The sequence below is a fragment of the Paroedura picta genome, chromosome 5, assembly GCF_049243985.1.
Source record: "Paroedura picta isolate Pp20150507F chromosome 5, Ppicta_v3.0, whole genome shotgun sequence".
NCBI lineage: Eukaryota > Metazoa > Chordata > Lepidosauria > Squamata > Gekkonidae > Paroedura > Paroedura picta.
In genome coordinates this window covers 57431058-57445003 of record NC_135373.1, presented here as the reverse complement: position 1 = coordinate 57445003, position 13946 = coordinate 57431058, and the positions used below count along the sequence as shown (strand labels likewise).

Sequence of the window (13946 nt, the reverse complement as noted above, 5' to 3'; positions counted from 1 at the left end):
ATCCCCATTTTGTATTGCAACATTTTGGAGAATAAAAATATCATGACCATAATTGATGTCTTGGCAATCACACTGGGAAACTATGCAAAATACCCTTTCTAGGTCCCATTATCTGGGACATAGTACTACAAATAATATTTTGTAAGAGAGCAAAGAAAGGTCAAAGCAGGCTTTAAAGCAGCAAGCTACCTCAAGTATATATGTAGATTAAAGTGGCAGTGAGAGACTTATCCATTCTTGCTCTCCTGTAGAACTGCCTGCCCTTGGTCCAGAATTATGAAAGACAATTAATCTTCAGGTTTTTTTAACTACAGTATTGAAGCTTGTTCCTCATGCCTTCCCTCAGGTACTTTCATCTCATTCCTCAGTTTACCAAACCCCTCTCTTCCACTAGCCTTGCCTCTGGCCCATCTGTTTGTGGTCAGTGGCTATGATGGCTACAGGCACTGATGGCTTAAAAAGGAGATTAGCCAGGGTGACCAATGGAACCTTCAGTATCCAGAAAGCAGTAAATCTCTGATTAGGAAACAACATCAAAGGGAGGTCTTGACCTCTATAGCATATTTGTTGGCCCTCCAGGGCAACTGATTGGCTACTGTTTGAAACAGAGTGCTGGTATGGATGGACCACTGGCCTGATCCATCAGGGAACCTTCTAGAGGGGAAATAAGTTTTGTACTGGTGCTGTCTTTATTAACTGAGCTGAAAATGGGAGGTGCCACTTTCTTACTAGTATTCTATACCAACTCATATTGGCTTACCGTCATTCTTGTTCTCTTTCCTTGTGGCTATGAACTAGAACAGCTTTTCTCTCTCTTTTTTTTTTTTACCATCGAGAAAGCTCTGAAACATTCTTCAGGCTGCAAGAAACCCCAGATGCGGCACAATCAAGCAGAATATGGTTGGGAAGCATAGCTGTGTAGACACCCACCCAGGGCCCCTCTCCTTCTCAGCCCATTCAGGCCCATCACTGGCCATTTTGGGAGGGGGGATTCAACATGATCATATATGGTCATATCACCCAATAAATGTGTAACAATTATTTTAAAATATTATAATTTATTAACTCCCACCCTCCAAGTCAGCTTTCCAGTCTTTAGACTGCCCTCCATAGTGGTTGTACAAAATTTCATTTGCAGCCCAAAAGAAAACTTCTCTTTATAACAAAAGATAAGCAAAAATTTTGTTATTTAATTTTGTTTCTCAACTAGTCAGACTGTTTGACAGCATTCTGTGCTATAACACCAGAGACAGTAGTTTCACCATCACAAAGGTAATATACATTTTTAAAATACTTCTTATTATTGAATTCAACAAAACTCTTTGTATCTGCTAAAGTGAGTTGCAATCTCAGCATTATTTATATTAAACGTACAGTGAGTCTTGTAGATGTTGAATTTTCAGAATCAACTGCATGAAACTGGTAAATAATTCCTGGTGGTGTGTTTTCCAAGATGTAGACCATGACGGCTGAGTAGGTAGAAATATTATCTACATTAATTTAAGCAGGTTAGGAAACATACCATTCAAACAGATATGAATAAATGTAACTGAACAAATTATGACTTGATACCTATATATATGTCATAAAAATTATTAGGATGACTTGATGCAGCATAATTAATGACTCTGATTAATGCATGCTACTAAATTTAAGGAAAATATAATTTTGAACACATAAGGAGATGTAGTCTGTGGGTGGATCTAAAAGTCAACCCCCCCAAGATGGAGGTCCTATGGCTAGGAAGGGAATGGATCAGGAAACGCGTTTACCCACTCTGGCCGAGACACAACTGAACATCAAACCCCTGGTCAGAAATTTGGGGGTGATTCTGTATGCCTCACTATCCATTGAGGTGCAAGTCACAAAGGTAGCCCACTAGGCATTTTACCATCTTCACCAGGCGAGGCTACTAGCACCCTTTCTATCTTCTGAACATCTGGCCATGGTGATCCATGTGACAGTCACTTCCAGAATTGACTTGCTCTATGCGGGCCTACCCTTGTCTTTGATCCAGAAATTGCAGCTGGTGCAAAATGTAGCAGATAGGGTCCTCACAGGAACATATTGGAGGGCTCATATCCAGCCTGTGCTAAGACAGCTGCATTGGTTACCAGTTGTAGTCCAGATTAGGTTCAGGGTTCTGTTTTTAACCTTTAAGGCCCTTCATGGTCTGGGACCCACATATCTGAGAGACCATCTTTCACCCTATGTCCCCCGCAGGGCCTTATGCTCTGTGGGTTCCAACTTGTTGGTGATTCCTGGCCTCCAGGAAGCCGCCTGGCATCAACCAGGGCCAGGGCCTTTTCGGTCCTGGCCCCAACCTGCTGAAATGAGCTTCTGGAAGAGCTGAGGGCCCTGCGGTAGCTTTCTGCATTCCACAGGGCCTGTAAAATGGAGCTCTTCTGCTGAGTCTATGGTTGAGGCCATGGCACAGAAGATCGTTGGTCCCTCCATGAAAGACTCTAGGAGAGTCTATATCAGGCCAGACGATCGCTGGGGGAACCATCAGGATCTGCTGATGCCCCCATGATGCACCAAGATAGGGTCAGTTGTTATATAATGAGATCAGGCTATGGATCATCTCCATTTAAATGTGAATAAGGGCTGGGCGTCTTTATTACTCCTTATAGGTATGTCGGGTGCCCTTCAAGAATAGTCAGTGATTGAAAGCTACTGACATTCTTACAGGCTGAGGTGAGTGTGTTAGAACAGCATGACATTTCTTTCAATCTTTTCTTCATGACTCTGTATGAAAGGTCATTATTACGGAAACCTCTCTCATGGTGTTTCACAAGCGTTATTCCCAGTGCAATGTAAATGTATAGACAAAGGTTATTTACAATTTGGAGGTAAGTTGCTACCATTACTTGGATGATACCAGAGGTATCTGCTGAGGCTAAGATGTCATATCATCAGTCTGACTGGGAACAGGCAATCCTGCTGGGTCTCTGCAGCAAAAATGGCTGGGTATATCAACAGCTCTCAATGCATGAACACAAAATTATTTGCTCTCTGTAAAGATTTCCTGTTGCTACTCTCCTGCATATATAGTGGTGGAAGGCGCTTTTCTTTCCAATCAAGAGACACATCCAGATCAGTTTCATGCAGAAAATATAAATGAGGGTGGGGGTGTTGTCTGCATATAAGGTTTTTTTTTTACACTGATGCATTTGAAATTAAACCTTTTCACCATATCTCAGAACTCAGTTAATAAAGAATATGTAACACTCTCTCACTTTGGGTTGCAAGATTGCCTAGAAATTCTGGAGGTTCATTTTCATCAACCACCACAACAGTCAGTATTTGTATGGCACGTGCTTCAGCATCGTCATGAACAAGTATCTGCAATTCAAATGTGTGGGGCATAGTTTCATAATCTAGAATAGGGTCTCCACTGGTGGCAACCTACAGTAAAAAAGGAATAATTAAGAAACAACAAATTTAAATTTCTAGCTATAGAACAAAATTAGTATAGGTAACCAATGCTTTCTGTTACCAATAAGCAGAGCAAGCTGAAGAATTAGCAGGAATATATTTGGGATCAAACTTACATTGTATTGAAGCAGAGATACTGGATTGATCCTGAAAGCCTTTGTGAGTGGGTTTGAGTTTATTATTATAGGAATTCCTTTCAATGAAATATTGGATGGTGATAAAGTAACATTGAAAGTATACACCCAAGCTCCAGCTGGAGAATTTTCTTTAACTTCACCAGTACCAGGCAAACCTGAGAAAGACAGCATTCTTCCTCCTGCAGAGCACAAAAAAGAGATAATTTATACTGCTAACAAATAACAACTGATTCATGGGGCACCAATCAGTATAACTGGATATTTAGATAGTCCAGAAAAGGTCCAGTCTAAATTTCTGAGGTAAATTCTGCAGGTATCAAACTATGTTTCAAATGCAGCAGTTAGGATTGAGACAAGATTAGTAAACGTTCAGTCCAGGTTTTGGATTTCTACCTTTATATTTTGGTTAAAATAGCATTTCTGAGAGCAGGGTCTTGCAGCTTTAATTCTGAAGGACTCTTTTGTCCCACCCTGAAAATGGCACTCACAAAAAAGCTGGGCTACTATGGTCTCTCACGCCAACTGATTTTAGCTATGGGCTATGACAAGGCTTTAGATCTTATCAAGACAAGGGTGATGGAAGTAGGGAGGCAACATGATCTCAATAAAAACCAGGATCCTCTCTTTAGGAAAGATCTATTAATTAGGAACACATTAATGCCATCCTTATTTAATGTTGCAAATTCCAAACACAGAAGATCTTTTACCCTCCTTCATTATAGTGCCATACCCTCTGCATATCTGAGTGGAAAATTTAAGAGAGTCCCTCTCATGGGTCACCTTTGTATCTGCAGTGAGGGTCAAACTGAGACCACCGAACATGTCTTATTTGAGTGCAAATTATATAATCACATCCATACAGGAGTATTAGTACCATTGCTTATAGACTGCCCCTGTGGCCTGAGAAACCAATGCCTGCAACTATTGTTATCTGTTTCAAACAGTGAATTTACAAATAAATTATCTATGTGTCCCATAGGTAATAAAGTAATAAAATTGCTTTCTTACCAGATATTTTTCCCAGCAAAAGAATGAGGCAGAAGCACAACATATTTTTTCCTTTAGAATGTGGTCATCTATAGCCAGGATTGGATATGTTTCTCTCAGCCTATATTGGCCCAATTGATTAATGTCTTCCTTATCAAGCAGTAAAAGTCGCAACTCAAACAAAGGTTTTGCTGTAGCTAAGGCAGTTTCTAAAACATCAGCCTGTTTGCTCTCCCATGAATGACTCACTACAGTCCTTCGACATATGTAAGTTAGTAAATTTTATTTAGTGGGGCAGAGGGGTGTCATCTTACATTCAATATCATATTTCAAATAAACACAAGGTATATCTGTGTGGTTTCAACTTCAGATAGTATTCAGCCATTTAGCAAAGAAGAAAGTGGCCACAAGTAGCAAATATGACACTAAAGGACTGTAATGTTAACTTTAAATTATGCTTCTAGTAAATAGGTTCCACAATCTTTTCTATGTTTTAAAAAAGATAATAACAAGGAATTTAGCATCAATGTGAAGGAGAAATGGCAATATATCATAAAATATAGTCCTATTCATTTTATGATTTCATACATGAGAGCCAGCCTTTATTTTACAGAGGGTGGTGAACACCAATGGGATAAAAAAGAATCTGTAAATATCAATCTAGATCTTATGGTTATGCTCTGTTGGTAGTCACGATATAAAATCAGTAAGATAAATCATGGGTTGGAACCACTCATTCTCTTTCTGGAATATATGAAAGATCTAATGGTTGAAAAGGTGGCTACATAATACTTAAAATAAAGATTCCCCTGCTCTGCAAAATAGGAATTCTATAGAAATTATGAAATACATTGGCTTTAACAGTTAACAAACTTGATTTGGATGACATCTTGCTAAATCTCCAGCCATGAGTCAGTCTGGCCTTGATCACTACAAAATACATGAAGTTGAAAAGGGAGGATATGTGTATGATTGCCAACTTCCAGGTGAGAACTAGAGATCTCCTGACTACAAAGGTCAATTTCCCTGGAGGAAATGGCTGCTTGGAAGGGTGGACTCTATGGCATTATACCCTGCTGTGATTTCTCTTTCTCCCCCAAACCCACCTTCCTCAGGTGCCTCCCCCCAATTGCCAGAAATTTCCCAAACCAAAGTTGTTAACCCACTGCTGAAAACCAGTTCAAAAGTCTTTTCTGGAGAAAGGGAAGTCTCCCTGACAGGCACTCATCTTGCAGGCAATCATCGAGAGTTTAAAAAGGTAAAAGCTCTATCATTTCAGCTCTGCAGATGACTGTGAAAAGTTTTGTTCAGCCTAAGGTGACCAGATTGTCCCACTTTTGGAGGGACATCTGGGAGCACCTGGCAAATTGTTCTTATGTTGAAATTAAATATATATATATATATATATATATATATATATATTACAATACTATTTTTGCGTTCTATGCGTTCTATGAAAAATGTTGTTGCTCCATATAGACCAAATTTTAAATCAAGAACCCCCCCCAGTCAATGGTGTCCGGCTTTACCAATGTTAAAATCTGGTCACCTTAGTTCAGCCCCTTAACTACATAAAAGTCCCTGCAAATATTATCTCTTTTGCGTAATAAATTGGAACAGAGCATCTCTCATCTCTCATCTCCTGCTGATCAACTTAGTGAAGGGAGAACTTTCTAATGTAGTGGTCCCCAACCTTTTTATCACCGGGGACCATTCAACGCCTTTTACTGAGGCCCAGTATGGGGGGGGGGGGTAGTTTACTCCTCTACTCTCAACCACTGCCCTAATGCTCTCTGATCGCTATGGTAATGTTTAAACATCCCTTCAAAATAAGATACAGACACGCCACAACAATGAACATAAGGAACATTTTATTTTCATGGAAATTTTAACTCAATGACAAATCAATGGGAACCTTGAGCTTGTTTCTCTGCAACGAGATAGTCCCATCTGGGAGTGATGGGAGACAATGACACCCAAAGTGTGTTGTAAAGGGCCGGGGGGATGAAGTAAAGGGCTGGGGGGGGAAGACGTCCTTCGGGGCCCACCTCCAATTAGTCAAAGGACCACATGTGGTCCGCTGCCCACAGGTTGGGGATCGCTATTCTAAGGGACCTCAGTCAACATTTTGACCAGTATTTTTAAAAGGTTACTTGAGTTGCTCAAACACCACAGTATTGGAAATGGAGTTATGGGCTCACATTCTTAAATGCAAAACCATGCTTCTTAATTGCCACTGTTGTAAAGATGAATCAATATAAAGGATGACTCTATTTAATAAAAGGATATTACTGCACTAAAATAATGTTAATTTTATTACACTCTTAATGGAATGTGAAATTTAAAATTATCCCACCCATAAGTAGAATAGATCACTATCACAGGTAACAAACTGGTATTCTTCCTCTACTGTTTCTTTTAAAAGTAATGCAAAATGTTTCCATAATACACAATGCAAAGGAAAGTAGCAAACTTAAACCTTTTCTGCAATCAAGAAAAATTCTATCCCAGCATTCCTAAAGTCTTGAGGAATAACAAGAGTTATTACACAAAAACTTAAGGAGCAGATATGAATGCAGTCCCTGATTGCCCCATGGTTTGTGAATCTTCATAAACCAAAATTTTCCCCCCTTCCCTGGAAGGCAATTTGCAGTTATCCAGTGAGGAGACTTGGGATTTGAGTCTGCCTTCCTCCTGCATTCTCATCTCTCCTCTTGCCCGCCTCCTCTTCCCTCCATATTTTTTAAAAATTTTGAGCATGATTGCATTACAATGTCCCACTATGTTTTGGCTTGTCCCCTGTACTCCGAACCCAGGGGCAAATTCCTTGCCAAGTTATTACCAAACTCTCACCCTATTTCTGATTTTAACAAAGTCACCTATCTGTTATCAGATGTCGACCCCTATATCTCATATAGGGTGGCACTTTTTGCTCTGGCTGCCAGGAAGATTCGAGCTAATGCATTTTTACAGGAGCCTCCACCTTGATACACCATTTTATCCCTTTTATTGTAACTTAGTTGTCCATGTTTACATTTTTAGGTACACAATATTGGAGAAATATTGTTTTATTTATTTATATTTGTGCCATATTGGTTTAATTGTGTTTTGTAATGGCCTTTGGCTACATACAATAAATGTTATTGTATCGTATCGTGTTACAATGTGAATTTATAACAACAATAATGTCCACTTATAAGGAACACTCTCGAAAGCTATCCTATGTAGCTTTGTTTTCTGCCTGATCTTTCCCGCTTATTAATATGAGAAGGTTCCTTCAGGAGATAATCTATGCTGGCAGTTCTTTGGGGTTGTAAGACTGTGAAGAACTAAAACTCCACATTCCTCTCCCGTCTCCCCCTCCAGCATCTAAACTCACTTTCATGAGTTAAGGCACAACAGGCATTTCATTTTTTCATCACACTTCCTACAACCTGAACTCCAGACAGTAAAGAGACACAAAGTTGTAGTTTTCCTATTTCCTAGGTAAATAGTACAGTGAATTGGGTAGTTGGTTCACATAGTATTATTACATTGTTGAGCCCTGATTTGATATTTTGTTAGACAATGTTTCAATTTTTAAAGGTTCATTTCATGTCCCCCTACTGTTCCTAACTTTTGTGCTGATAAACAGTTGTGTAATGGTAGCCTTCATGCTTTGTCTTCGTGCATGCATGGTGACTGAGCCCACATCAACACAAGACACCTCCCACCCTCTTGCATAATTCAAGTGCCATGGGAATCTAGAGACTGGGGGTGGGGGTCTCAATAAGTCTTGGCTTACGCAGGAAGGGAGCCAAAAGCAACCAGAGCACAAAACTGCCCCTCACAACCAGGGAGCATCCACATACTAAATTATTGTGGCTGACATTTTTAATTGCACTGACCAAAAATGGGGGAGAGGCATGACAGGAGGCAGGACCGCCCACTCTCCTGACAAAAATGCAAAACAACGCTGTGATTGGAGTCCTAAGCAGTAATTGAAGAAAATCGCTGATGAAGAATGCCAGGTGTAAATTCAGAGCCTACATTTAGAATCCTGTGCAGTAAAAACCTCGGCAAATCATAAATGGAGAAACAGTCTTAGTATTCTCTGCAGGGAGTTCTATTTGATGCCTACATCTGACGTGTAACTTGAAAAGAGATTAAATTAAGTGAACAATTTTATCTAGATTTGTCTCAAGATGCAAAGGCCACTAAATACATTTGGCAGACTGCAGAATTTACAATGTATTTATTTGCTAGTTTACATACCACTATATAATTGCTCAGCTTTCCGAGTTGATGAGATTGGCAAATACACAAATGTCTGAAGTCACAAAGGGCACAAAGGAAAAGGAGTTGTTTTACATACTGTTACGGAAGCTCTGGGGTTGCTATGTACACAAATGGAACTATAATATTAAGTTCCCCATAGAATTTTTTTAATGAAATGACAAAAGATTTCCTGACAATGATAGCATTGTAACACTACAGAAATAATTCTGCCCCCCACATTACAGACCAACAGCCTGAAATTGCACTCCATTCCTGGTTCTGTTGTCTTTGGTGGAAAAGAGACTCCCTGATTCTTTAAGTGGGAGGATTCCACATAAGCTGGTGGCATTGAATGTATAATTTCCTACAAAATACATTGGGGAGCTTCCATTGCCACTTGCTTTAATGTAAAACTGAAAAAAAAAATTGAAATTCTCTTCAGTCCTTCACTATAAGTGCTTATGCTATTCTCAAATATATGAAAGCAATTAGTTCCTGATAATCATGGCTGTTCCTGCTGAGAAGAGGCCCATACTTGACAAGAGAGTGTATGGAATAAGTGTGTGTTGTTGCAGCACAATGGTGTGTTCATGAAAAGAGTGACAGTGGAGACGCTTGTAGTGGTTGGATGACTTGACAGACTCGAAATGAGCCCGAGGAGAAAGGAAGTGTAAGAGTTCTATAGGGGGAGGTGAAAAGACATCCCAGGAGCATTAACTGATGGATGACTAGGGCAGAGGGGAAACTGCTGTTGGGGACTGCAGCCATGGTTCATGAGAGCTCGAGACCCATATCAGTCAGTCAGTGTGGTAGAGTTGGTAGGCCTCTGAGAGCTCTATAGTTCTGGATCAAATGGTACATTAATAGCCAGATTTGTTTGGGTATCGTGAGACTAATTGAAGAAAATTACATTTTGTACACTAAGAGACACTACAGATTGAAGTCCAGTTCCATTATTCCTTTCAGTGGCTTAAAATGGAATATCTACCTTCTTGTCCTCTGCTGGACGTGTCCATTTGAAAGCCTGCGTGAGCAGTGGGGTGAGGTGAATTAATATCTGTGTCATTCATGGAGCCCAAGGGATAGGAAAATGAAAAACTAAGCACCATGTCAGGAGTGGGGGCTGAAATTGCCAGGACCCTCACCCAATTTCAGAGTGCTGGGCAATCAATTTACTAAGAGCTTTCTAATTTTTCATAACACAGAAAGTCTATGTGCTTCATATAACTCAGCCCTTATACTATCTGGTAAGAACTGTTGTTTCTTGATTGATGAGTATGTGCCATCAAGTGTACAATGGCACAATTTTTTTTGAAATTTCTAATGTGTGGGTGCTACCCCTTAAAAAACTGTCCTATATAATTTCTGCACAACATCAAACCCATGCATTGGCATTCTTAAATAACTGAACAATACAAAACTTCCTGCACACATTTTTGTCTCCCTAGGAATAGATCCAAATTTTGTCCCCCTCCCTTCCTCCTTTACACTGATTTGTCCCCATTATAGATCTTAACTCACAGTTTTCCAGTATGGAAAATTCCAGTGGGGAATTGCTGATTTTGGATTTGGTTTCCCACTACTCCACCAGTTTGTGTTATTAATGTTGCATGTTCACCTTGTCAACCACCCTCCATCCACCCCTCATATTGTCACTTGAACAATCCAGTTAATTGTTTTAAGGGTAATGCTGACTGCATTAAAACACATTTTTTCATTATAATATAGCAACATTATAGCTTGGGGACAAAATGGACAACAAGGTTTCATGTAGGCATTTCCATGAAGTTCCTTTCTTTTACTTTTTGAGGGGTGGGTGGGTAGATTTTGATGCCATGTATTTGTATTGTTTCTTTGTTCTGCTCCCCCTTCTCTTCCCTTATAGCAACCAGTGTACTTAATTTTTTTACAATGTTACGATGTTATAACATTACTGCATATGATGAAGTACAGAAGGACACATTTAGCAGGCTTCATAATTTTTCAACTGGTGTATCCAGTTTGATTATCACCAGTGGTTTTCAGAGCTGGCAACCAAGGAGGAGCAGGGGATTTTTTAAAATGGCAGCAACCAAGCTGTTCCCACAATACATACAACGCTTTTATAATACTCCTAGTAGCAAAGCCAGTTTTTAAAATGAGCCATAGAAGGGTGGGAGGGCAGAAGGGCCCTTACACAGCTGAGCATCTGAGTTCACTGACTGGACCACCATGCTCTGCAGGAGCCCTGCTGCCTTTCGCCGTCAGCCCTTAAGCCCTTGATCCTTCAGAGTTGGGAAGGCCAGTCAGTGAGCTGGACCAGATGCTCCCCGCAAGCTCTCCCCATGGCTAGGAAGCTTGGGTGCATCATGTGGTTACTATGGGGTACGGCCAGATAGCCTTTCCTGAGTCTTCCCAATGTCCAGATGGGCGGGGAGTGTGGGGTGGCTGTAGTGGAACTTGGCAGAGTGTAGTTGGACAGCTGTCCTCAGCTCCCCAGCTTACCTCCTGGCTGCTCTTCCTCTTCATGGCAAGTGCTGGGAAGTGGCATGGAGGAGAAAGAGGAGCAGGGGGGAGAGGAAAAGCCTTTGATTGGCCATGAGCCAGGGACTGCTGTCACCGTCTTGGGGGCATGTTCTCCAGTGAGGGTGAATCAGAGTGACACATTATTGGAAGGATTATGCCGTTTTATATGGTATGATAATGTAATAATGTTACTGCACATGCACAAGAAAAGGAGGTTCTGTAGCTGATGATGTACATGACAACATGAACACACAACCCCTTTTCAAAGGACGTGCGGAGCACATAGGGATAGTCAGATCCAAAATGAAGAAAAAAAGATCCCTCCAAATAAAGTCCCTTTTGAAGAAGGGGTACCACAAAGTTGGAGCAACTGCTGAGGATTCAACTTGCTGGGAAATAGCAGCAGCGCCGAGGTATGGGAAAAGTTCTGTTGGATGGAGCTGATAAACCAAATTTGCTGTGTGTAGTGATGTGGAGAGCAGTTACTGGGATAACTGCATTTAGCCTGATTCTGAGACAAAATAGTGGTTTAAATGCAGGAGCCCTGAGGGTGGATCATGATGGATTTCACATTGCATTTGCCTGAGGCTGTTCTCTTGCCTGAAACTTTGCTGCCCTTGGAGCTGGGGAATAATGCCACCTAGTGCTGCAAGTAATCCCAGCTCCTTGTGCAGAGAAAATACAAGGCATGACATGAAAGTCAATAATCACCTTAGTGGTATGTCAGACCCCATTGCTCTTAACAGAAACAGTGGAGGGATATATTCTTTTTGTATTGAGCTGTTACTTTTCAACAACAAACCATAATGGCACAATCTACATTCCATGAAAATTAATTGATTAATTAATTTAAAAATTTAGGCTGATTTAAAGGGCAAAGTTTAAAATACAGATAGTGAGGGTGTTATTTAACTGAAATAAGCATATACTGTGATCGTTAGCATGTTTTTGAAGGGTTTCTTTGCTCTCGATACACTATGTATTTAAAAGTGCTAAAACTCAAAAGGTAACATTTGTATCTTAAGCCAAATTTAAACTAAACTAAGAGCATCAGCACAAGTGGAATTTACCTTCATCGAATATATTAAGATGATTTCCACAAGGAGGGGTAAAATGCAAGTGGCTTCCTGCTTGCAAACATGGGATGGTAAATCTTGCATTTCCAGCCCTCCTCACGGGGAGACCCCTCTTGTGTTTTCCCTCTGCCCCATCACAGCTTTTTGCCTCCTAACAAGGCTGCAAGGGAAAGCAAAACAAACTTCTCCCTCCACTCCTTGACTTGTCAGTCACAGCAAGCCACCAATCACAGCAAAGCAGTTATCTCGTGGACTGAAACTTCTCCCCCAGCCCTGAAATTATTATTTTTTTTACAAAAGGCACTTCCAAATTGCTATGTGGTAATGCCAGAATACAGCATCCACCCTCTTTGGGATTCATGTTCTTTTGCACTTTATTTCTGTCTGGGTGGATTTCTGAGATACTGAACATGGTCCCTGGAGCCCAAAAAGATATTTTGTGTAAATGGTTGGCTTAAAAACAAAGCGCTCAGACCCCCGTATGATCGATCAGGACAAGGCTGCCCGATCACACACACACCCTTTCCCAGCTCATTCCCCATCTCCATAAAACAGAAAAGGGGCTGTGTTTTGCTTACCTATCCCAAAAGAACAGTGGACACTTTAATGACAATTTTATTTTACCTTTGAGAATGTAGGTTTGTGGTCCTGTTACAACTTGGACCACAAAAAAAATTACTTGGAGCAGGAAATGGAGAGGGGATGGCAGGTGTGAGGGTGAGGGTGGGACAACAGTGCAGAGACTATTGTGTCTTTCCCCCTCCATACGGGCTTACCCCTGGTTGCTCATTGGTTGCTCACCAATGATACATGCGATTTAGGGTTGTAAATCCAGTTTTGGTGATTCTCCTAATCAGGATTTTAAAATGGCCAAAACTCGACCCAGCTACTGGACAGCCTTGGAATGTAGGCAACATTATGTAGAGGGGGCTCTAAAAGCCACCAGCATTCAAAAACTGTCCAGGGACAGATTCCTCATGAGGAATTGGTCTAAGAATTACGGTTGTATTTTTTAATCAGTTAAACACAAAGATTATGTTTCAAAATAAATACATTACTGAGAATATCCTCCGAAATGTAGCCTTATTTCCTTTATTGAAAGATGTGTGCTTGACTGCTTATGCAACTCCATTGCAACTGCATATATTTTCACTGGATAATGGACCACAAACAAAACTGCTTTACTGAACTGAACCAAATGAGTAGCCAAATGAGTGCTACTGGACTCTGATTTTATTGTGAACTGAACCAGTTTGGGATATGACAGGGCAGCCCCTGGGACTCTAGAGGCTCCAAAATCATAGGGTAACTCCAGGTGATTCTCCACTATCTTTCCACCCAACCATTTGTCACTGAAAACCATGCACTGAGAAAACCAATGAATACCACCTTTACTTTTACCCTCCAAAGAAAATGTGCCTCACTCAACACCTGCCTCATGAAATGACACCTACCTCATAACAGGCTCCTCCAAGAAAGGCAGGAAAGAGTAGATCGATGAATAATGCTAATGCCATGCATGCTTTTAACTGATTTTGAAAAGATA

General features: G+C 40.6%; 1 protein-coding gene across 2 annotated transcripts in view; it reads right to left on the bottom strand.

The window, feature by feature from the left end:
* Positions 1-13946, bottom strand: part of CDHR3 (cadherin related family member 3) — a 49346-nt gene that overhangs the window by 28605 nt on the left and 6795 nt on the right. The window contains exons 1-4 of one of the 2 annotated variants that reach the window (XM_077338148.1): positions 4584-4689; positions 3555-3754; positions 3240-3408; positions 1375-1469 (exon numbers count right to left, since the gene is read on the bottom strand). In XM_077338148.1, coding sequence (XP_077194263.1) covers positions 1375-1469; positions 3240-3408; positions 3555-3754; positions 4584-4626 — 507 coding nt within the window. In that variant the 5' untranslated portion in view covers positions 4627-4689. Of the gene's footprint in view, positions 1-1374; positions 1470-3239; positions 3409-3554; positions 3755-4583; positions 4690-13946 lie in introns of those variants that run through there. The other variant, XM_077338147.1, reaches the window with a different exon arrangement.